The following is a 23,775-nucleotide window of genomic DNA, read 5'->3' on the forward strand; positions in this document are numbered from 1 at the left end:
TGGGGTTTAAATCCACGACTACTGCTATAGTATAGATGCCCCCTAAAACACACAAAATGCCACAAGTTATTGAAATAGTGCGAGAAGTCTGGCATGACACATGCCGATCAGAAGGCTATACCGAGTTTCTTCTTACTTTTCAGAAGATGAGACGCCAGTTGAAAAACTGTTACAAAAGGAAATGAAATGTTGGAGCACGTGGTGTGTTGAGATACATGTGTTTATTGCCACCGTGACTGTTTACAGCAAAGGTGAAATTTTAGTGTGTAATCATATCAAGTTAAAGCCTTTTACAACGTGCATGGACATGAACATTTGGCCTACCAGCTCTCTGATAAAGGACGATCCACAAACTCGAAATATAATCCTCAACTTCTCAAATTTTTCTGCTATTCTAGCAAATACAATGCTACTAACTCAAAGGCCAATTCATCACATCACTGCCCGAATGTGTGCCATTGATATTTGATGGGTTGATATTTTTTTGAGGCAAGAAACTATCATATTGCTGTGCTTCACCAGTTGTTTCATACACGGTTAGTTATGTACAAATTTACACGTATTAGTAGAACATAAATGACTACACACAGTGCATGTGTAGAGAAGTCCTCTCTTACAACTATGTTACCTGAACAAAGATGGATCTTTAGACTTCTTATCAGCTAAAATGGACCATTTTTGGTCAGATGTTAATTCAAGCATAACACTTATTACTACATCACTTTCACACCAGGGAATATTCAATAATAAGAGACATCTTTCACTAGTGGTTTTGTTTGAAGCTTTTCTCTTTCACCATGATTAATGTACATATGCTTCCTTTGTATACGTTTCTTATTACAGATTCCTTCTGTAGCTACGTAGATGTACAGTGTGATTTTCTGTCTCGTATTGTTAGGGTTTCAAAGACTGTAGATTTGTGTGCAATCTACATGAAGGTGGCCAAGCGTTGATACAAAATGTATAACCATAAGGTTACAAGAACATCACATTATAGCCACTACATTGCCAAGATGTGAGTCTTGGCTAAGTATGTAGAGTATCCTCTTAAGCAAAAGTAACATTACCATATTTAGAAAGAATGTAGCTATATTACACATATGCAGCAACCAAAGAATTGATTTTTTTATGGTCCAATTTCACTAGATCACAAGACTGTTCAAAGAACTACACCACATGACAATGCACGTTTCGAATAAGATCATTTCACAGACTGCTTCTACACCAATTCTTCAACTAAAACATAAGAACAAATTCAGCAAGAGACTCAACATGTGAGACATTTCATGCCAGTCACCTTCTTCAATAATATGTCTTGAGATAGTTCTGGGATAATTTGAAGTGCTTCTTACAGGTCTCTTTGCTTCCCTTGTGACTTGTTGCTTAATCTGTAGAACTACAGTGCCCGTAGTGTTGCATTTGTCATTCTTTTAAAGTTTTACGTTTCTTGTGGTTCGTCAATCAGTGGCGTGGCATCTCCCATTGCAGAGATAGGGGTGCTCTCGATCATGGGCGTGCCCTCGACCATAGGGCTGGGAGACATGGTGGGGGCGCGGTGCGTCGGAGTGCGATGGCTGGGAGTACGGTGACTGGGCGTGTGGTGACCGGGGGTGTGGTGCCCGGGCGTGCGGACCTTAGGCGTGTCGCCGCCTCGCGTCTTGTTCCGCTGCTGCTGGACCCACGCCAGGGCTGCCTTGCCCCAATCGGTTCCCGCGGACGCCGCAGACGTGGAGGCCCTGAAACAGGATGAGAAGTCAGACTTGGTGCTAAAACTGTATCTGTAATTACTGAAATAGTGTGACCACTTTATTTGAAAATACACAAGATTTGACTCATATGTCTAGGCTGCTGGTGATACTGCATTGAAGTCTTGCCATCTATAAGCCCTATGTATTGAACTCCTAACTTTGTTTGAAACTATCCTATAAAAAGGCCCCTACCACACAATGATAATATGTTTCCGGAAGAAAAAATTATCCTCATCCCACTTTAACACTGATAAGAGCTGTAAGACCAATATTTCATGGTTCAAGATTTCACTTCTAATGCTACTTCTTCCTAATTGTTCATTAGCAACTTATAATGTGAAAGCAACAGATCTTAACTACAGTAAAAGGGGTCTAATTTCGTGGTAAAGAGAAAATGGAGTGTTTGCTGTAGCTATAGTTACACACTGTAAAGTAATGGATACAAACTTTTTTCGGTGTTTTTAATTTGCTGTGAAACGGTCAAGCGAAAAAAACACAAACATAAAACCACTGCAAAATTTCAATAATAACAGTATGCAAATAAATATAACTCTCGACCCTGACCTTGGGGGAGCTCGTGAAGGTGTGGCTCCCGACGTCGAGGCAGACACGGAGGCGGCGGCGGCCCGCCCGTGCCCGTGGCCCCAGGAGGACTGCGGTGTCGGCTGGTACCGTGGCGTGGTCTGGGGCTGACCTTGTGCCGGCGTGGCAGAGGGGTAGGCTGGGGTCATCATCGGCGTCGCCATGGGGTTCGGAGTAGCAAAGTTCTGGAAACATGGGCAGAGCAATGTGCTGTCAGAATTTTGCATTTTTTATACTTTATGTATTCAAAATATATCAACTACAAATTACCTAGCTGTTGGGACAAAATCTGGAACAGAAACAGGTAGCATCTAAATTACACAATACTGTAGAGGGTCTAGTGCAGAATACATACTACAGTACACTGTGGATATGTTTTTCTACAATATATAGGGTCTCATAAAAATCAACATCTGAGTCATACACATTTTCTATTCATAGTATGGTCAAAACACTACTATAAAGACTTCTAGATGGTAACAGGCTGAATAAAAGTTCTAAAAGGAAACTACATGTAACTATGTGTCTTACTGAAAGACGGCTGCAGTGTGGAAGATGTCAGCTAGCTTGAGAAATGAATCCACTCTACTTTAGACTTCTAGGTTTCAAGTTCCACAATCTATCCAGACAAGTTCCAAGTTCAAACATCTGACATTTACCAGGGGACCATTCATTTCCTTGTTCTACACAACATCTGACTGTACCTGGTATGAGCTGGACCCTGCTGCCCCGCTGTACCCTGCCCCTGCGTGGTACTGTCCCTGTCCCTGGCTCTGGCCGTACCCCTGGCTGCCCCACTGCGCTGGCGTGGCACTCGACCCCTGACCTGTGGCCGCGGCCAGGGCGCTGAACACCTGCTGGGTGGACAGGTTGGAGGGGAAGTTGCTGATGGCCTTCTGCAGCTGCGACAGCTGCGCTGGATCCACACCTGAAAATAATGTTTTTACTCGTTGATCATATATTCTAAGTCTGGTGGAATTTTGTTTATCACATCACATTTGTCTTGTCAATAAAATTGTCTCTAAAACAGCATTACACAATACTTGATAAAATACCATAAGAACTACACTGATACTAGACACATAGACAAAGCTGTGAGAATCTTTTTTATTGTTAAGAGTCCATGACATATTGTGGCTTCAATCTAGGAGAATAGTGATCAAATGTTCTACAATACAGGCAGTAGTACCACGTACCTGGAAGGTTTATCCCAGAGGGTGCAGGGGTGTTCTCTGGACGTGAGGGCGCCATGGGTGTCCTGTGGCGTACGTTCACAGGCGTGGCACCTGGAGGGGGAAGAACGCATGTCAATCAGTGTTCTTTATTCACCTGTATCTAAAGGCAGTTTAGACTGTTGAAACACTGCTCTTCCTTTGGTCATGACAAAAATCACATTAAAGTACGTACGGATTCAATGCGCCAGGAAAATTTCATTACCCTTGTTCTAAACATTGATGCCAGATCAAACATGAAACATTTGCTTGTGAATATCTTATCAAATCACATATCTTCAATGAGTCGACCATACTGTTACCTGGGATAGGGTCTCTGAAATGTTCCTTGAACCATCTGAAGAGCGCGTTCACTGAGTGGTGGATGAGTTGGCGGAACCGGTAGCCGTCTGGCGTCACCGTCACAAACTCGTGTCTCGGAGAAGTCTTGGGCTGGTAGGACAGCAGGAACTTCCCTGGGTACTCCTGAGAAACAATACACATGTACAGTACAATAAGTGTCAAGCATTACTTAGCAAATCCAAAGTTGATGTCCTTTGTACAAAATACAATATAGCTATTTCGCCTCACTACATTAAAGGAAACCCAAGCAATATTAGGGCCCAGATTTTGAAAGTCACTTTATTTAGTCGTTTCTATACATGATTCGTTCAAACAACATTATCACAATGTATAGCGACGTCCATTGTGCAAAAATATGACGTCGTTGTGATGTGAGAACTCACTGAAAATCGTGGCCGGAGTTTTTGAAGGCTTGTGAAACTAAGGGGATCATCGTACAGCACGATTTTGCCCAGTTTTAAAATGCTCAAAGTATGAAGATATTTCGCAAATGTGCTAAACAATGTTAGTAAATGTCACTACCATAAAGATTTCAGGATTTTTTGTATTTCTATTTTTTTTCCCCTAATATTGCTTTGGTTGCCTTTAAAGACCAGGTGAAATCAAAATGAGACATTTTCTCATTATATGTAACAGTAGTAGTATTTTCATGCGGAAATACATATTCACACCATATGTGCACATTCATTGTGATATTTGCAGATTTTGAACGTCCCACCATTGAGGAGGGCATAGCCTACTGAACCCCAGATGATGGGAAAGAAATATAATCACCTTGGAAGCACTGATGATGTATGGAATTTTGGAGGGAGCTTTTTTCTTCTCATCGCGGATGATCTTCTCTATAGCCTCCCTCTTGCCACCTTCAGCTGCCTGGTAGTACTTGTGATTGGTCAGGTCCCGTACAAAGGATGCCATCGGCTGGATGTGGCGGGCAATGATTTCATCCAAATCTTCAAATTCCTGTTGGACAGAAAGCAAAATTTGTCAAACACAAATACAGTTAGTTGTTAGAAGCTAACACTGACTAGCATCTGCAAAATATTTCTTTTCAAATATTTCTTTAAAGTTTTCCCCAAACTTCTATATGTACCTGCAGTACGGAAGACTGTCTTAGATGCTGATTACATCCAAACATCAACAAAATCTATTGATCTGATGCCATTCATGCCAATCATTAATTAATTCCAAGGACGAGATTATGAAACAAAGAAAAAATGTCCTTTCCCTATAGGAAAGGGAAAAATCCCAAGATGCAACATTGATGAGTTTTGCTTCTGTGAAGCTCCTATTTCATGACAAGCTGGATGTAATTTTTCCGTGAACAGACCTCATTGTTAATCCAGAGAGACTGTCCCAGGCTGAAGGCGTTCTCCTTCCCCTCCTCACGCACGTCTATGTGCTGGTAGATCCCGTCATCTACCTTCCAGGTCGCCGTCAAATGGTCAGGCCCCTGGAATACACAGAAAAATGACATCTCCCAAAATCTATAGCCAGCTTCAATGCAACAAGTGGCTTGTGACTTCTCTCTGAGAACTGTTAAGTAGATCCGCCAAAAGACAGTTACTCTTGACAAGCAACTGCATATAATTTTGAAACAGTCAGATGTTTCAGACAGCAGCCGCTATCTTTCGTCAGTGACTAAAGGCAAGAACAGGAGAACCAGGTTTTAAACCCAAACTCTGAATTGATGGTTCTCCAGTTCTTGCCTTAGGTCACTGACAAAAGATAGCGGATGCTATCTGAAAAGTCTGACTTCTTCAAAATCATATCCAGTTGCTTGAGTAACTGTCTTTTGGCATATCTTCTTACCTGGATGTCTAACCTTCATTGACATGTTAAATAGATCATTTAGCCACAAAGAGTTAGGATAGCACCATCACATTAAACTTTTGATTTTTGTGGTGTGGTGAGACTTAGGTGTCACAAACTTTTAAAAACAAATGTCCAGTACCTTGCTGCTGGGCCTGACGATGACGTCCCCCTGGTCCTGGCTCTCCATCAGTTTGACGGCCTGCTTGTAGCTGATGTTGTGGAAGCAGGGGTGCACGATCACACGTTTCACGTACGCTAAACATCAAAACAACCACACCACACCACAATCAGCATTTGACATTTTAAATTATCTAGTTTCTGATAGCACTCTGCAGAACCCAACATTGTTCTAGTGCTAGTTTTGCCAGGACTACACAGAGTACTGTAGTAACTGGCCAAAGCTGTCCACCGTCTTCCTAGATGCAAAGAGCCAAAGGATAAGTTTTACATTTTTTTCTTTTACATCATCATCCATCTCTTTAAAAGATAGACAGCTTTCATTCAGTTCGAATGGTGACGTAAAATAGGTGGCCTTGTGTATGAGGGAGCTTCAGGCATAAACTTCAAGCGTTAAACCTCTGCACATAAGAACCTGATACTCTTATTGAAAAGTGTAGGGGTGACCCGATGTGCTTGGACACAAAAAAAGCGAGCCGTAGCAATTAAGCCGCATTGCACTACCACTAGCCACTTGGCATCATGCTTCAACTCAATAGAGGATGACTACTTTACCCTTACATTTGTTTGACTAGAGCTTACTTGTTCTGGCCTGTTTTTTCTTAGCCTCGTCATCTGCCTTCCTGTCCGTCTCCTCCGTTTCGTGGTCGTAGTACAGGTCCCTGGCAGGGCGGTAGTCTCCGTTCTGGTCAGCGAGGTCCGACGACCGGCAGGTCAGGTCCACGCGGAAACGCTCGATGTCGATTTTGATGATGCGAGTGTAGAGCTCCATGCCAGGCTGAAAAGGAAAAATGGAAAAATTCAGGATTTCTGGACTCGAGTCACTTCCTGCTTAAGGTAAACCATCCCTTTTTGGTGCTGCAAAATGGATTTGGATGAAAAAATCAAATTCCTTAGGGGAATCCATTGTTTCATGGGTTACAAACTGGCTATCTGGCCTAACAGTCTCAACTAATGTCTGGAACCTTCCACAACAACTTGCAGCTTGATGCTAATCTATTTCCCGGGCTGACTCCAGGACCTGCTTTTCCATACCAGGACAATAATTTGCTTGTTGGGACAAAAAAATCCCCATGGACAACTGTTACAAAGTTCTACCTTTACTCTCTCCTCTGGGCTCTTGACGTGTTTATCACTGATCATCTTGGTTGGGATGAAACCTGATACTCCGTTGTCCAGTCTAGTCACCGCACCCGTGGCCTGGCCGGGACACTCCGAGCTGTCAAAATGGTTCCACACCTGGGGGAGAAGTCAGAAAATTAATCATTTGTGAAAAACATACAAGTAATGGTAAAATACTTCTATCTGAGGCATAAAAATTTAACACACTCAACCAGTAGCATATCCTTTTATATCATGGCAGCCTTTGTAGATTAGTGGTTGGCAACCCTGCCTTTGATAGCCAGTCAAAAGTCCTACTTCTAAATTGCTGTTCATCTTTTTACTTGCATACTACTGATACACTATTCAATGTGCTTATTACTATCAGAGAGAGCTAGGGGAAGTTTTCAGTACATGTACATCAAATATCTAAACATTGCATATGGTTTCAGTGTCTGGCCTTGTTGTCATTACCAGTGGATGAACCCAAGAAAGACTGAATCCATATGCAAGGTTTAGATATTTGATGTACTGGAAAACTACCATAGCTCTCTCTAATAAGCACACTGTATAGTGTATCAGTTACTAACAGTTTACTACCGGTGGCTAAAACTGGATGAAGATGGACATGTTTTTTTAACACTGACCTCACTCAGCTCAGGGAAAGTGTCACTCTGACAGAAGGGGCAGCGCCACAGGCCGGTCTCCTCGGATCGGACAGGGTTAGCCTGGTCCAGCTGGTCACCCTGGGGCCTCCGGTGGGCAATACCGGTCACTCGACATTGCACAAGCTTACCTGGGAGAATGGTGCAGAACATTAACCTTTAGCACACTGAAGTAGCCATGTGGCACCCATTTCCCTATTGGTTACAGAGTTAGGCAGCAGGGAGAAGGTTAAAGGTACACAATGTGAGATCTGGAAGTCAATTTTCTGGGGTTTTTTTCACTGTATAACAATACTTAGGGAGTGAATGAGTAAAAAAACTTCCAGATTGTTTATATGTAACCAGAATGTATTTTTTGGTGCCACCACAAAATAAGAGTATTGAGGATACCTATATAGAATGTTTCTGGAGTCTCCTTGGTCAGCATGTTGAACTTCTCCTCCACCGTGGGAGACCTGAAGGGTGTACGGAGGTCCTTGTACATGGAGTTCAGCTCTGCACGGATGTCATACAGCGTGATACTCTTGTTCCCAAAACCCTACAACAACAACAACAACAACAAAATGGTTAATGCAAATAACACAAAAGACGTCACCTTGTGAAATGTTCCATATTTCCAATCACTGTAGCATATATTTTCTGGTTGTTGTTCTTCTGCTTCTTTCTAACAATTGAAATCAGATCATGTTCAGTAAGAGATATTGAGTGCAAGAAGTAACAAACTACTACTGAATTTTTTTCTTGGCATTAAGATTTGGAGGTGAAGCCATTTAAAATGGCGGGTGCTGATTTTTATCAAAATACTTTTCTCTCAAATGTTGGCTTTCTTGGGTACCATGTTTCTTATTCAGATGTTCTTCATACAGACCTGACGTTCCAGTTCCTCTGCAAAGGCGTCCAAGTCCAGATCTTTCAGCCTCTCGGGAGTCTCCAGGATTTCCTCCAGCGCAGCAGCGGGGTTGGCGTCCTCTGCTGACTCGTCGTACTCCAGCGCATCCACCGCCATCTTCCGCGCCCAGTCGTACGTCTCCGGGTGCACCCGAGAACCATCCAGCAGCTCGATGTACTGCTCGCTGTGGGGCACATTACAAGATCGTAACTACAAAATACAGTAGGCATTGTCATTGTTGTTTTTAGATGTGTATATGTGTGTTTGAGCCTTTGAGCCTGAAGCAAAAAATAAAAAGAATTTAAAAAAATGTTAAAATGTGGATACTGAAGTCATGATATCTCCAGCTTAGATACTTCAGATATTTCAAAAAGATATTACAGGCAGCTTTATAATAATTCTGATACAGGGAGAAAAACATGAGGTCTGGATGTTTAGAGAAGTTGTACCTGTCTCCCAGTGACTTGGTGTCGATCTTGATGAAGCCTGCACAGTTCATGAAGACCTTGGGACCCATGTGGCACATCATCACCAGCTGGTTCCTGTTCTCCAACCGGGCATTGTTCTGTTTCAACACCTAAAGCACAAACAAAAACAACAACAGAAATGAATTGGTACACTTAGTCTCTAGACTATTGTCAAGAACCCAACACACTTATCAATTAGGGGTGACCCCATGTGCTTGGCCAAAAATGCAAGCCATAGCGAAACCGCATTGCACTACCAATAGCTACCTGAAAAAGCATCATGCTTCACCTCAATTGAGGATGACTGCTTTATTTTTCTATTGTAAAATTTAGAGAAAACAGGCTTTGTTCCTGAGACATTGCCAAAAAGCAGGGACTGACCTTGAGGATGTATGCAGCTTTCCTGGGCCCCAGACCGCACACAAACTGTGCCAGGGTGGTGGTGTGTGTGTTTGCCACGCAGCGGTTGATGTCCACCCCGACCTCGTTCACACGGTTGATGAACTCCAGCTCCAGGGCATAGAGCAGCTCCTCTCGACTCACTTGCTCCTGAGAGAGACAAAGATGAATAGAAAAATTTTATACATTTTTGAAAAGAAAAACAGATTCCTTCCATGCAAGTGAGTTGCGATCGGGGCTGTTTCCAACTTTCATTTTTTCCGTCCCACTCATTTGTTCATTTCTTTGTTGAATCTGTGATTGTAACCTTATAAAAGTACGTTTTCATGAATTTTCTGTTATGAAGTTAAGTTTTATGAACAGTCGGGGTGAAATTTTTGTCAGTCCCAACCATTACGGGACAGAAGGATGGGGTCTGGAGACAGCCCTGGTGGAGATACAAGCTATGGTAACATTTGAGATTTCAACTCATCGTGTCCTGAACCCACCTGGAGCGTGTGAAAGCGGAGACAGAGGAGGTCGTCGTTGTTGACGCAGAGCTGAGAGAACTCGATGAGCGGGTCCTGCATTCGACGTGCCAGCGACAGGGCCTGGAGCAGCAGTGGTGGGTAGTCACGATGCTCCGCCTGTGAAAAAAGAAGTAACTGAATCTTCTAGCAAATCTTTTCTCACGTTGAATACAGTATACAGGCACTGTATACAGGCAAAGATAGACTGAAAGTTTAACCATGACTAAATGGAACCTCTTACTTTTTTGTACATCTCTTTTCTGTTTTCTCCCTTTTCAACCAATAACACGCAAAGAAAGCAAAGTGTTGCAGGCTGGCAAGTACCAAACTCCAAGTATTCCAACAACCATGCATTCAAAACAAGAAGAGAGTTGATTTCTTAATGCTTTGACCAGCTTAAGAGTGTTTATCTACCCTGTTACATTAGTTAGATGCATCTGTTTGTACAAATGGTCAGTAACAGAAACAGAACCCTGACCGACCTCAGCACGAGGAGTGTTCATGATGAAGCGGCTGAGTTCGTTGTCGAGCAGCTCCACAGCAATGGGAGCCAGCTGCTCCTCTTCCTCCAGCTCCTTCACACACAGCTTCACGTCGTCGATCACAGACTGGGCATCCCTGGAGGATCACAGGTGTCACTGTTACGGCTAATCTATCTAACATTATTATATCTATGAAGGTTAGACATCCAGGTAATAAGATAAGCCAAATGACAGTTACTCAAGCATTAAACATTCTCCCTGTTGAGGTAAATATGGCATTCTGACAGGTAATCCCTGGGGAAAGTGGAAGTGATCTCAAACCAGTTCCTGCACTGGCCATTGGTAAAGACAGGCAATACATGTACAGTATATAAATGTATGGAAATTCCCTAAGCTATTTTTGAGAAGTGCAATATAGATATAAATAAAAAAAGTCCTGTCAGAAATTCAAGAATGCAATAAATCAATAACAATGTATACATGTAAATGTATAAAATTTTTGTTCACACTACTTTTCAAGATATCCATGAGCAAATGTTGTTGTGGTCTTTAATATTTTTGTGTATTTTACCTGTTCTCAGCTCCAATCACAATAACATGAGGCTTCTTGTTGAGAATAATTCTCTTGATGTTTTCCATATCACTCAACTGGAAAAAGGAAAACAACATATCAAATAACCTTCCAAATCATCTCTGCTTATATTTATAATCTTAAAGAATGCAATCTTTGGAACTAGGAATTTTTTTGCTTTTTCCAAACACTGTGATTTAAAAGAGGGAAAACTTCCTTGTTGCAGATCAACACAAGACCATTAGTATAATCTAAGATGGTACAATACCTTATTTTCTCTGTCCGCCTCTCTGTAGGCATTTCTCCGCTTCATCAGATGAGCAAGTCTTAGGAAATCTACCACATCCCCCTCCCCATCTATTACAGCAGCAAAGGACGCTGTGTCCCTGTGTGGAGGAATCAGAAACTTCATGTTAGCAACACTGCAATGCACAGACTGTTGCTGGTTTGAAGACAATGTCTGAACAAAAGTACCACAGTATCTAGTCTGTTTTGGGAGAAATAAGTAGATCATTACAATCATGTTTGCCTAATAGCTTTAAGAAATACATAACCGCATATAGTATTGCCTACCATTTTCTCGTCATACTGTAAAAGGGGAAACGTTTGCTACGTCTTATGTCCACGGTTTTCGCAGTGACCGAAAACTTTAAACCACCACAAAACTTTTTTATTGTGTCTACTTCCAGCCTATCCCTTTGTTTCAACTGCAAACTTACAGCCCTCCATTTTCTAGTTACTGCAAAATAAATTCCTGCAAACGTTTCCCCTTTTACAGTAAGTGATGAAAACTGATACCAAAGGGAGGGACCTCACCAGTCTGACGAGTATGCCAGCCCCATGACTCGGAGTCCCTTGGTAGAGCCCATGCCCTCGATGTACTCGTCTTCCTCCTCTATCTGCTGCTCAGGCTGGTACGGAGCGACCTTCAGCCAGTTGTACAGCTTACGACAGCACGACTGGAACAGCACAGAACAAGAAATAAAAAATCTCATACCATGAATGTATAAAAGAGTTTTTGTGATTTTTTTGTTTGTTTTATTTTTGTGAATTTCTTGCTAAATTTCTGCCAGCACGGAAGATCAACTTTGGACACAGGCCAAGCCAACCTTCCCATCCTGCCAGTCTCTGGTTACACCATCTTCTGCCTCACATCCTGTCACTCTACAAGATTCAAATACATGCTACTATGGACACAAACCAAGACAAAAAAAACACGAAGCCCGAAACAATACCTCCATTTTCACGAAGGTAACATTCAGCGATGGCAGACTTCACCCCCTATGCCTACTACTACGTGGCCCTCCTAAAACACAGTCTACAGAACAGTATTTAGGTACAACTCATTTTCTTTAGCACACTGAAGTAGCCATTTGGCACCCCATTCTCTATTGGTTATGGTGTTAGGCAGCAGCAAGAATGTTACTTTTGCCAAAATTTTGTTTCCTCACCTTAATGATGCCATCTTTAGCCTCCAGTACCAGTTTGGACCTGAGTTCTTTCTCCATCTGTGGATAGAGGATGAACTTCAGCATGCGCTCCAGCACCATGGTACGCTGGGTGTTCCACTCCTGTACAAGATGGCTGAACTCATCGCGGTAGTACAGCTGTTTGATCTCTTCAAAGTACGACTGGGTGCTGCAGGAAAACAACCAGAACAGAAAAAAACTTTAATTAGCATGAAAGATCATCTGTGTTGGTAGATATAGTAAATCTTGAAATATTTGTGGCATTTTTAATTTAACAATTTTTACAGTCACTTCTTTACTGCAAATTCACCACACCAACAAAAAGGTACTGGCATTTCGTTTCTAAGGCTAAAGGTTAATAAGTAGCTTTCCATGTTTATAAAAATGATCAGTATCACAATTACACTAAATGGTCTACAGTCCAGAAACAAACAAAATTCCTCACGTCTCCCCATCTATGGTGATGATTGTCTTAAGAAGCCCCTCCTCTTCTGCAATCGTCATCTTAAGAAACTGCTCTCCTGTCAGGTCTTTGACTGGCTTGTTCTTCAGGTACTTGAAGGTGTAGCCGTAGTGCATCTCATCAATTTCCTGTTGGAACAAAGACATTAATGGCCTCAAATAATGTTTGTTTACTTGGTAATGGTAAAAGTAATCCCATACCCCTTTTGAGGCTGTAGGGGCAGTAGGTTGTTTTCTACTGTGTCCAGGGCGTGGTATTAGAAGGTAGAGCCTCTGCTTCCACTGCCTTTTAACTCCCCAACCGAAGTCAGGTACCCATTTTTACATCTGGGTGGAGTGAGGAAAGTTGTGTCATGACAAACAGCGACATGACAGGATTCGAACCTCTGGGTTCTGGAACAAACACACTGCCGTTACGCCACACAACCCCGCCTGTCTTTGTTTGCCTCGAATCTAGATAGAATAACATGGTACACAGCTTTGGACCAATCGAACAGCAAGGTTATCATTGGAAATAAACCCCACCTTCCGTCCTTTCTTGCTGGGTTGGGTAGAGACCTTTGCCCTCTCAAAGAATGTCTGTCGGATACACTGTCGCACGAGAGGTTCCCGTGACAACTGCATAGCAACCATGTGCCGTGCCCCTTGGAGGACTTTCTCCTCAGATGGGAATTGACTGAAAAATTAAAAAAATCACAATTGCAAACGTTAACAGATTGTGTGATTTAGATGAGTTTTACACAGTTTCTAGCTTGATGCATACTTTATCGAATCTACTTTTCTGGCAAAGCGGTGCAGGTAATATTTGTATGGAGTAGGAAATATCTTTTTGAGTTCTTAGGTTATAAGAAACAGCACCTGTTGACGAATTCCTTGGACAGATCGTTGGGCTCAGCAGGGTACTGGTCTGTTTCATGGCGCTGGTAGTTGTCCCTCAAATTCTCACCAAACTGCTCTGGAGTCAGGCCAAACTTCTTAGCAAGGCCACCTTGAGAGAACAGGTAGAACTGCAATTAGGAAGGATCAACCAAAATGGAGCAAAAATCTAGGGCTGGAGAGAGCCCTGACTAAAACTCTTCCTGTTTTAGTTATTTCATTTTTACTGATATGAAGATGGAGGTATAGTTTTTGGCATGTCTATGTGTGTGTCTCTCTCTTTGTGTGTGTGTGTGTGCGTGTCTGTCTGTGTGCGTGTGTTTCCAGACTTTGCAGTCAGCATATTTCAAGAATCGCTAGATGGATTACAAAGATATTTGATACGTGGGTAGGTCTTGTTGTAGTTGCTATTTGTTTACCTAGTCCTGCCGTTTCACAGATGGAGTACATGTCTCGTCTAGACGCTTGTTTCAACTGTCCTGTATCTTCTTGCTCCTCCTCCTCTTCCTCTTCTTCTTCCTCCTCCTCCTCCTCTTCCTCCTCTACTTCTACATCCTCCCCCTCCTCCCCTTCTGCTCGCTCCTTCTTGGGCTTCATCTTCTTTTTCTTCTTTTTCTTCTTCTTGGCGGCGTTCTGCATCTTGGGAATGTCCCGCCCGTAGTACAGCAGGAAATGCATGTAGATGTCTCTCAGTTCTTCCATGGTCTGGACTTCATTCATTCTGAAACAGACAAGACATGATAACTGACCTATCTCAGGGCTGGGTTTATATACAATTATCTTATCTATTGTTTATCGTATCATGTATTCTTGTTGTGCAAATAAATAAACAAACAAACCTGTCCAGATCGGCCTGTGTGAGCGGGCGCATGTTCTCGGGCAGCGGTGCGTCCGGGTCGTTCGCTGCCACCTGTTCGTACTGGAACGTCTGCATCTTCTCAAACAGCCGCGTCATGTTCCGCTTCCTGTTCCGCAGCTGCGTCCACTGGAACAGGGAAGACCAGCATTAGAGAGAGTAAAAGGATGCAATCATTGGACTTTCACACTCAAACTCCTGTTTTTACTGGCAATTCATCCCTTTCTGACAGGGCTAGGACAGGTCAGATATTATGAGATTATCTATTTATATATAAAAGTTGATTTCCAAGGGGGCCAAGCATATACAGGACAGTATGTTTCATTCAGCCGTGAAGAGACAAAAGTGGACGACATTCAGACTGGGACGGTCATTCCATATGAGACCCAAAGTGGCACACTCATGACTCCACAGGCATAAAACAAGTTGCCAACAATATGGGAATCATGTTAGGAAACAAGCCATGCTGCAAAGTCTACACTAACCCAACCTCTTATGAGGATAGACAGAGAATAAACAGTGGTTACCTTTTCGTCCCACTGCCAGATCCTCCACAGATCGTTGATGTTCAGTTCAGGCTCCACATACTCCTTCCTGTAGAACGCTATGAACGGTACCTGAAGAACAACAAGGATTATACCACTACACAATAGCATGTATTCCCTGCTTGCCTGTTTTCATAATCTAACTCATATGTACAATTTCTGTTAGCTTTAGCCTAGAGAGAGCACTGAATGCCCAATCTTGCATGGGGTAAGTTGCCTATCTACTTGTTAAAACAGCAATCAAAACATACAAACAATGTCAATATATAACTACTGTACTGGGCTGCTGTATATGCACGTTAGTGTGTTTGAGCGTGATTGAAATGTACCCTTACCTCAAAATGCTGGTTTCTCATGAAGTTGAGAGCGTCCCTGATCTTGCCCACAGTACTGGGTTCCTTCCTGCTGTACATGGAACCATAACCACCTCCCTCTTCTGGCTTGTCTGGAAACTCCTGGAGGGAAAATATATATAAACATTTTAACCTATCAGACAATAGTTTCCCTTCTTTTGATAGCACACAATGGTCTAGTGGCAAGCAATCCCACTCTAGGATCACAAGAAGGCAAGTTGGAAGTCATCATTGTTCTGAGGCCTGATCTGTACGCTACTAGTAGACCCAGCAATTTTTCAATGTGTATTGAGACAGCAGAAAAGTATACAAACACCTTGCAAATTGGCAAGCAAAAAGTTTGTAGTCACTTCACACTCATACTTAATATGCTCATAATATTGTAGAAAACATTTTTGGGGTCCTGAATTATGATTGGCACCTCACCTGCATGGAGATGGGCAGAGTCATGAAGGCGTACTTGTAGATCCACTCAGCCTCCTCCATCAGCTCCGTCTCCTCCGCAGGGCGAACCGGGATCGTACGCAGCTGAAACCTCTCCGGCAGGTCCGCCGTACGGATCTCGTTGTCCTGGTCTGTGAAGTGCTTCTGTTCCAACTCACTAGGCTCGTAGACCTACATGAGTATGATACAAGATCATGTGATGATCAACATCAGCAGTCACATTAAAAGAGAGCTCCAAGAAGAAATCTGAATTTACCGGGTTGAAGAAGAGACAGAGTACATCTCGAAATCTCCCCAAGTAGATAACTTGTTGTGGTTAATTGTTTAAATCTTTCATCAAAAGTATGATAGAAGCCTGTGTGATATGGAAAATTATCACACGGTCCGGAACACCCACATCAAACGATTTCGTGGCCCAGGTATGACATAAAAGATATTACATCACTATAAACATCAACACAGAGCATGGAAAAAGATATAAAGATAAAAAACAATACAACACAAAAACAAAGGATTAAAACAGAGTAAAAAGAATGCTTACATCAAAGATGCTCTTCTTGGCCATTTTCTTCTTGCCAGGTTTCTTAACTCTTTTCACTCCCTCCTCTCCTTCCTCTTCGTACTGAAACACAAACACAGACATTCTTAAGTGAGTACAATGTCTAGAATGCATCAAGCACAAAAATAAACATTTGATATCAGTCAGTCATTGTCTTAAAGTGGGATCTTGTGCATTTCAAAGAAGTTGGCATCCTTACCTCATCATATAACTCCTCCTCTCCCTCATACTCGTCTCCAAACTGCTCAAACTCCTCAAAGTCAAACTCAACTCCGAAGATGTCTTGAGCCTCCTGAAGAGCCCTGTAGAATATAGAAGGTCACCTCTTCTTAAGGAGTGAACGGCAAGACTTAAGCTATCAAGGGAATGGTTGAATGAAAGAGAATGAAAGAGATAGCGGAGAGTAACTCACGCGTCAGTAAACTTGCGTTTTCCCTTGGGTTTTCTGATGGGTTGGTTGTCATCATCCACAATGAAGTCATCAACTAAAAGTGGGAAAGGTCACAATGAAAATAAAAAAGTATGAGTAAAAACAGTCATCATAAGATGTTTTTAAAACTAGTTGATGCAATAAAGGGAATACCGTCATTGACTATAAATTGGTTGGGCATTACTATTATCAAAGTCAGTATAAAACTGGCACGTTTGGCCACACGACCATCATGACTTGGGCTTTGGACCTAGTTTCTTTCTTATAAAGAATGATTTTACAGATACTGACCATTTGACTGGTGTCTCATCAAAGTTCATTAAACCTGTAATATGCAGTCATGACTTTTTGCTGAATCTAAAAGTAACAAACCTTTCTGAAATAAACTTACTTTCATCCTCTGACCCTGACTCCTCCTCCTGGAATGGAGTTTCCTCATGAGGTGGCAGGGGGCGATCCTTCACACTCCCCTCCTAGCGGGTTTGAATGATATGGTTCCATTAATCCTCTGTACCAGAACTATTACTTTTCACCAACTATACTCTTACAACTGATAGCAGAAATAACAAAAATAATCAAAGAGTTTTAAACTCTTTCACCCGTACAATGCCAGTGGCAAGTGTTAAGAATTTTAAACTCTTTCACCTGTACAATGCCAGTGGCAAGTGACGCTTTTGATGTACAGACAGTGATGTTTTCTTTACCTTCTACTTTGATTCCTGTAAGATTTCTTACCCCTTCCGATCCCTCCTCAGCTCCTTCAAACAGCTCTTTCTCAATGGCGTCCCTGTCTTCTTCCTGCGCCTCTTCCTCCTGTACTTCTCGATCACTCTCCTCGTCATCTGACAGGGCTTGTACACGCCGAAATCGTTTCTGTTTGCCAAGAGAAAAAGGATGCAAAGTTGAAAAACGAAGTTTAAAACACCAATTTTGTTGGCTTTTTTGTTCAGACAAATGATGTACTAATTTCACAAATAGTAACTGGAACTTCCTAATGCCATTAACAGTTTGACAACACTGTTTTTAAAAGATGAATTACCATCAAGTTAAATACACTACCAACAAACCACTAATACTTTCTTCTTACCCTTTTGACTTTGACACCCAGATTTTCTTCGATCAGATCATAGTCCTCATCTTCCAGTCGGTCATCGATGCTTGCTGTGGACAAAAAAATACAACAATGACAATACACAAATGTTTCTTTATTGCACTTTATGTCATAACTGTTTTGTAAATGCTGAAGCATTATGTTTGACTAGTTATCAACAAGATTTGATAATATAACAATCATAATAACAAATGGCGTAGTGGCGTCGTGTGGCGCAACTGTAGAGCACGCGGCTGTCAAACAATGGGTCCCGGGATCTAATCCCAGGTGTGCCCAGAGACATGTCCGAACTTGCGCCCCGACGTTGTGCCCTTGGGAAAGGCACTTAACACGACGATCCTCACTTCACTCAGGTGTAAATGAGTACCTAGCTCATCTAGGGTTAGGGACATCCCTCGGATAGGACGTTAAATGGAGGTCCCGTGTTTGGGGAGAGCAACACCCCGCGCACGTTAAAGAACCCACCACACCTTTCGAAAAAGAGTAGGGGCATGCCCCGGTGTGCGATGGTCGAAATCTTACAGTCCGGTCTGGGATGACATCTTGAAAAGGTGATAGTTCACCTGTTATGTCAATCCTTCCACAAAATGTGGTAAATCAAAATAAATAAATAAATAAATAAATAAATGCAAATCAATACCCAAGGGCTAATTGCAAACAAAACAAAGCAATGGTATACAATAAGAATGAAATGAATAAATTAAAGGTGGAATAAAAGCTATTCTAACTCTGTTTCTACTTTTCATTAGGCTCCTTGAAGGGTTTGGCTTTTTAATAATACCAAATAAGAACTGCTTATACAATTGTTATCTCTAGCCTTAATTCTAAGGTAATGTAGAAACCATTACATCTTCTTCTCCTCTTCTTTCCCCCGATCTCTCCCTCAGAGTCTTCCGCTGCAGACGCCTCACTACCAGATCTGGAACGAGATCGGGACCGGGATCGCGATCTGGACCGAGGCGCGGGTTCCTCCTCTCCCTCCATCTCTTCATCATCATCATCGTCGATCAGGTCAGACACGTTGTCTTCAATATCTGAAAGGCAGCACACCAAAAATGAATGATTATCACTGGTTTCACAATCTTTATAGAAAAGATTTTAGGGAATTTAGGAAAATGGGAAAAATACATTTGTCAAAAAGACAGTAACAACATGTACTCCTTATGATACTGGAAAGGTTTCTGAAAACATTCTTAACAGGATAAAATCCTTTCTCTCATGTTCACATTAGATTCAAACGATACATGACCCATCCTATACTAGTAAGGGTACAGACAAAATATCATTACCATAGCCTCAACATTTCATTCCAATTTGTAAGACAATCTTGTGACAGACTCTACATACAAGTTTTAACTATCCAGTTTGTGCCTGCAAACTGCAAGTGGGTATTTCAATGTTCATGCCCTGATAAAAGACAAACTTACCCTCAACCTTTCCTTTATTTTTCACACATGAAAGAGAAGGAAAACTGTTCGTAAAAGCTGCACAAGCATGGTTAAACTTCACACACATTACATGCCTGACAAAAAGCAAGGTGATACAATTAACACTTCTGCATGCAGATAACAGATCATGCATTTCACTTTGCATGCAGGAGGCCAAAGATATCTCCACGCAATGTTCAACTTCAAGACAGTATATGATATATTCCCACTTTACGTTATATGTGGGCATGCAATACATACATGCGTTTAATGCATCCAAATTACCAATTCACCATAGGCAAGTCAGCTACACATACATGTATTCCTTATAAAACTAAAATAAGCAGTTTAGAGCAATACTAATAAGCCTGCGATTGTCACACTGTCATCAACCAGACATTCTTATAATCACTGAAGAGACAAGTCCAAGCACAGGCTTTGCACACTTAATTTTATTTGCAGGTATGCAATGGTAGCCGGATATATGTTACATGTTGATTTACATTCAATGACTTGTCTCGAGAAGGCACAGCATACAAATGTATAGTTGACTCAAGGCTTTGTTAAGAATAAGAAGCATCCAATTAAGAGGCAGTTAAATTTTGCAATATTGAGTTCCATTCTGTGATATTACATTGTGTATATATATCATATATACATTTAGTTGATGAAATTATGAAGAAGACCCTACCTATGATTTCTTTGATGACAAAATTAGATTCTGATGAGATGGGACAATATTGTAAGAACCGTCCTGTAAGAAGCTACTTGCCTAGCCTACAGACTTCCCTCAATACAATGTACTGCAAATCTTGAAACGTTTGCAGTGATTTTATTTTTTTGCAGTTTTCATGGTGACCTCTCCACTCTATATTTCTGACACCGCAAATATGCGTTTCCAATGTATTACTACTGAGTACTGTAGTGTACTACAGAATAGCTTCAACCACAAATTCAAACCACACATCCTCTTTTCCCTCGTACCACAGAATAAAACCGCTGCAAAAGCAAAGAACTTACAGTAAGGCTGCACCAAGTAATTTTTATGGATGACGTCCTTTGGAGACCTTTGATCTAATGCGAGAGCGCGAAAAAAAACAAGAAGGGCCGAAAAAAACAAGATGCCTAGATTTGAAATATAATAGTCGACGACACATGTTAGGACACAAATTGAATGAGAGAACACAGTGTAACAACTAACAATTCTTTTATTCATCAGGAAAACAGCAACAATTTGAATAAATCAGTTGAAGTTGAACAGCAGTTGTTGTCCTGTCCTGTTTCTTTCCATATCCCATTGATTTTGCAGGCCTGCAGAAACATAGTAACGTGGGGTCCCATAACTTCGACAGTACCATAACTTCGAATTAGTTTTACTTTGTCTTATTATGCAGAAGAGAGACATGTCTGTTTCTATCCACTGTGCTGAATAAAAACGCAGAGAACCCAAGTTCATGCATATAGCTGTCGTCTGAATGAAATACGGATTTGTGTACAGTTAACTGATTTTTGCGTCACCAGGAAAATTTGGCTACAAACAATGGCTACGTTCGACGCAAGTTCATTGCGTAATGGCAACTCTTACATAAAGAACAGTCAAGAATCGGCACGCAAACTTTATTGTTTTACACATGAGGCATAAAGCTACTAGTATAAAAAGCACACAAAAAACGTAGGTGTTTGTTAGTTTATGTCGCGATTAAACTTGTCTTAAATAACAAAATAACCGCGGCTTCGAACGCCCTCCCCCCTTACGTCACGGCCATTCCGTTAACCACGATTCGAATGTGATGCTACAGTGTTGACGTTTCACGGTCCCCCTGTCTAAATCATGTACGAGCTAGTGAGGCTCCAAAACCGCAAATCTTATTAATCTAGCTTGAAACACGTCAGATAAACTTGCATTTGATAAGTTCCCGTCGGCAGGCTTGCACATGGTTCCACCAGCAAACGCATTGATGTTGCAAACATGTAACCTAACCCCGCATGTTGATTAAAGACTGACAGGCCGCTGGCTTTGATGTAGGCGGCACGGGTCTGTGATCTCTGAATGCATAAACACGACTTCATTGAATGTAAATGGCGATTTCTCATTGCTTGCTCAAAACAAAAATCTAGAAAACCATGAATAGAGAGATCTAAAAATAACTGATGCTGTTGTTTAAAATAAGTCATCACTTTGTACCGAATTGACTGAAAAAAATCAAGGGAGATTTGCCGCGTACTTTCTGGTCACTTGCGGTGCCTTGCCGAGTGCAAATGTCACAATTTCAGTTTCCGGTGTAACAATTCTTCCCCGGCAGTTTGCGACGTACTTGTGGCACATTTGTGGCATTTGTGAGTTCATATTACGGGACCATTTTTATGAAATGAAGCATCTACTCTCATTACCATACCAAAGAACGGATCGTCAACGTTGACCATGCTTGGAACGCAACAAGCGGCGTAAACAGTCGCTAAGTCACAGCGCGCCCCGCATCGGTGGCAACTTACGCACGGTGAAAAAAAAAAAATTACCACAGGGAAGCTGAAGTTAGTTGACACAAAATTATTCTGTCTGTTTACTGAAAATCGTGCCGACAAATTAAGGAGAGACAAAGGTATTTGTATGTCGAAGTTACGGTACCCTGATTAGAATGGAACGATGTGGAACGCTATATTCATAACAACATTTTTCTGGTTTTACCGACTGAGATCATAGTGTGAATCGTGCATGGACGGTGTAAAATTAACTCGACAACGGAAAATCCTTAAACACCGCCACTCTAATTTATCATTCGTCAAAACGCAACACTTTTCAGACAACCGACACTGGTGCAATGCGATGTCGAACTCGTAAATTTACATTTGAAGTTATGGGACCCCACGTTATATCAAAAAGGAACTCTTTGGTCATAGTTACAGGCAGCGGAATTTCTTGTTTTTTTTCCTGGGAACAGACCAAAATCAATGCGCGCGCGGACGTCATCCATACAAATTACTTGGTGTAGCCTAACATCTAAGGAAACCAGAAAGCTGTATGTACTGGAGGAGAAAGAAGGGATAACTCTTTAAGAAACTAGTCGAAGAAGGAGAATATTTACCCTCATCTTCCTCCTCCTCATCACCACTCCCCATCACCGCCCGACTCTTCCTCGCTGTGACCTCCTCCTCGTCCCCAGACTCCTCCCCCATCGACTCCTCAGCCTCGCTCTCCAGAAAGTCTGACATGGTGTTCTGTACAGCACAGCAGCCTTCACAGCAGTCAAACTGGAGTGTGCTGTATTACCTGGAAGTACAGTAGTAAAATGCATAACTTTTGCCAACTAGAAATTTAATTTTAACGTTACTAGAAATATACTTGACAAATCAAACATCTTCATTGTTGATCAGATGCCAGATAGTACAGTGATCTAGGGTGAAATTGTGGTATCGAGGAGAATTTTGTTTGAATGAATGTATTTCTTTTCCACCCCCAAATTTGCATCTTTTCTCAGTGCACCCCCCTCCCCATACACACATGGGTTTGAAACATCAAGTGCGTGATGACCACTACACCATGTCTCAGAGTCTAAGGTTTCTTTTCTGCTTTATACCACATCTGCAGCAGTACACCACGTCTTGATTCACCGCGTGTGTTTGGAGAAAACGTGCTCTTTTGAGAAACATACAGATTACTGGGAATGACGCACAAGCCCAGGTGCTCTGAGTGCCAAGTTCTCTGGCTTCGCTGAAAGATGAGTCCGAATTCTAGACTATCGCGAACTCCTATGTGATACAAATTGATCAGAAGTATGATCGGTGGTATGTTGCGCACCTGTGTGATGCAAAAGCCGGTGTGAAGTCCTCTTGACTTCCTGAAAAATCGCCTTAAAAACAAAGAAATCGCCACCAATGCCTCCGAGAAGAAACAAAGATGGCGAACGCGTGTGGTCACGTGATCAAGCCAGCTGAGACAGCTCTGGGAACGAGACCGACTTCAGACACCTGCTCGGAATGTGACCAAAGAGTTTCAAAATACGGACATGGTAAACATCTATCATTTCTTTCATTGTTTCTTTCTTGTTAATAGTTACATAGAAATTTGTTCACATAATCATATGTTGGATATTAATCATATAATCTGAATTTACAAACTTTGCACGTACAGTCTTACACGTTTCTGCTATTCCCGCCGAAAAACTACAGGCCCTGCACGGGGTAGCCTCCATAGCAGGCTCTGAACCGGCCTTGTTGGGGGCTAAATAATACACCTTTTGCAGCCAGCCCGTAACCATCAGCCACC

General features: G+C 41.9%; 1 protein-coding gene across 2 annotated transcripts; it reads right to left on the bottom strand.

Annotated features, from left to right (window-relative positions):
* Positions 1-202: 202 nt before the first annotated feature.
* Positions 203-23,437, bottom strand: LOC136442885 (transcription elongation factor SPT6-like). 2 transcript variants are annotated; one of them, XM_066439902.1, is made up of 38 exons: positions 23,308-23,437; positions 22,595-22,779; positions 18,933-19,118; positions 18,061-18,134; positions 17,709-17,846; positions 17,365-17,446; positions 16,956-17,028; positions 16,743-16,845; positions 16,526-16,606; positions 15,967-16,155; positions 15,523-15,642; positions 15,170-15,259; positions 14,626-14,771; positions 14,206-14,507; positions 13,769-13,898; positions 13,436-13,586; positions 12,894-13,039; positions 12,431-12,617; positions 11,796-11,938; positions 11,248-11,365; positions 10,980-11,056; positions 10,409-10,544; positions 9,906-10,043; positions 9,400-9,567; positions 9,001-9,128; positions 8,531-8,735; positions 8,053-8,200; positions 7,645-7,793; positions 6,995-7,135; positions 6,479-6,674; positions 5,859-5,974; positions 5,235-5,357; positions 4,679-4,867; positions 3,865-4,027; positions 3,527-3,616; positions 3,035-3,258; positions 2,313-2,515; positions 203-1,736 (listed from the first exon to the last, which is right to left on the bottom strand). In XM_066439902.1, the coding sequence occupies exons 2-38, from the start codon at positions 22,719-22,721 to the stop codon at positions 1,439-1,441; spliced, it is 5,478 nt and encodes a 1,825-aa protein (XP_066295999.1). In that variant the 5' UTR covers positions 22,722-22,779; positions 23,308-23,437; the 3' UTR covers positions 203-1,438. The 2 variants fall into 2 exon arrangements, with proteins under 2 accessions (XP_066295999.1, XP_066296007.1); XM_066439910.1 differs by lacking the exons at positions 22,595-22,779; positions 23,308-23,437 and adding an exon at positions 19,512-19,518.
* Between the last annotated feature and the right edge of the window lie 338 nt (positions 23,438-23,775).

This window comes from Branchiostoma lanceolatum, chromosome 1 (genome assembly GCF_035083965.1).
Source record: "Branchiostoma lanceolatum isolate klBraLanc5 chromosome 1, klBraLanc5.hap2, whole genome shotgun sequence".
In the NCBI taxonomy this organism is placed as follows: Eukaryota; Metazoa; Chordata; class Leptocardii; order Amphioxiformes; family Branchiostomatidae; genus Branchiostoma; species Branchiostoma lanceolatum.

What these genes read in the sequence shown, in the direction of transcription:
- LOC136442885 (XM_066439902.1), bottom strand. Translation starts at nt 22,721, where the DNA reads ATGTCAGACTTTCTGGAGAGCGAGGCTGAGGAGTCGATGGGGGAGGAG. An exon ending in TGGGTGTCAAAGTCAAAAGG is followed by an intron (nt 17,847 to 18,060) that starts GTAAGAAGAAAG and finishes CTTGGCAAACAG; the next exon opens with AAACGATTTCGGCGTGTACA. An exon ending in TCTGGCAGTGGGACGAAAAG is followed by an intron (nt 14,772 to 15,169) that starts GTAACCACTGTT and finishes TCCCTGTTCCAG; the next exon opens with TGGACGCAGCTGCGGAACAG.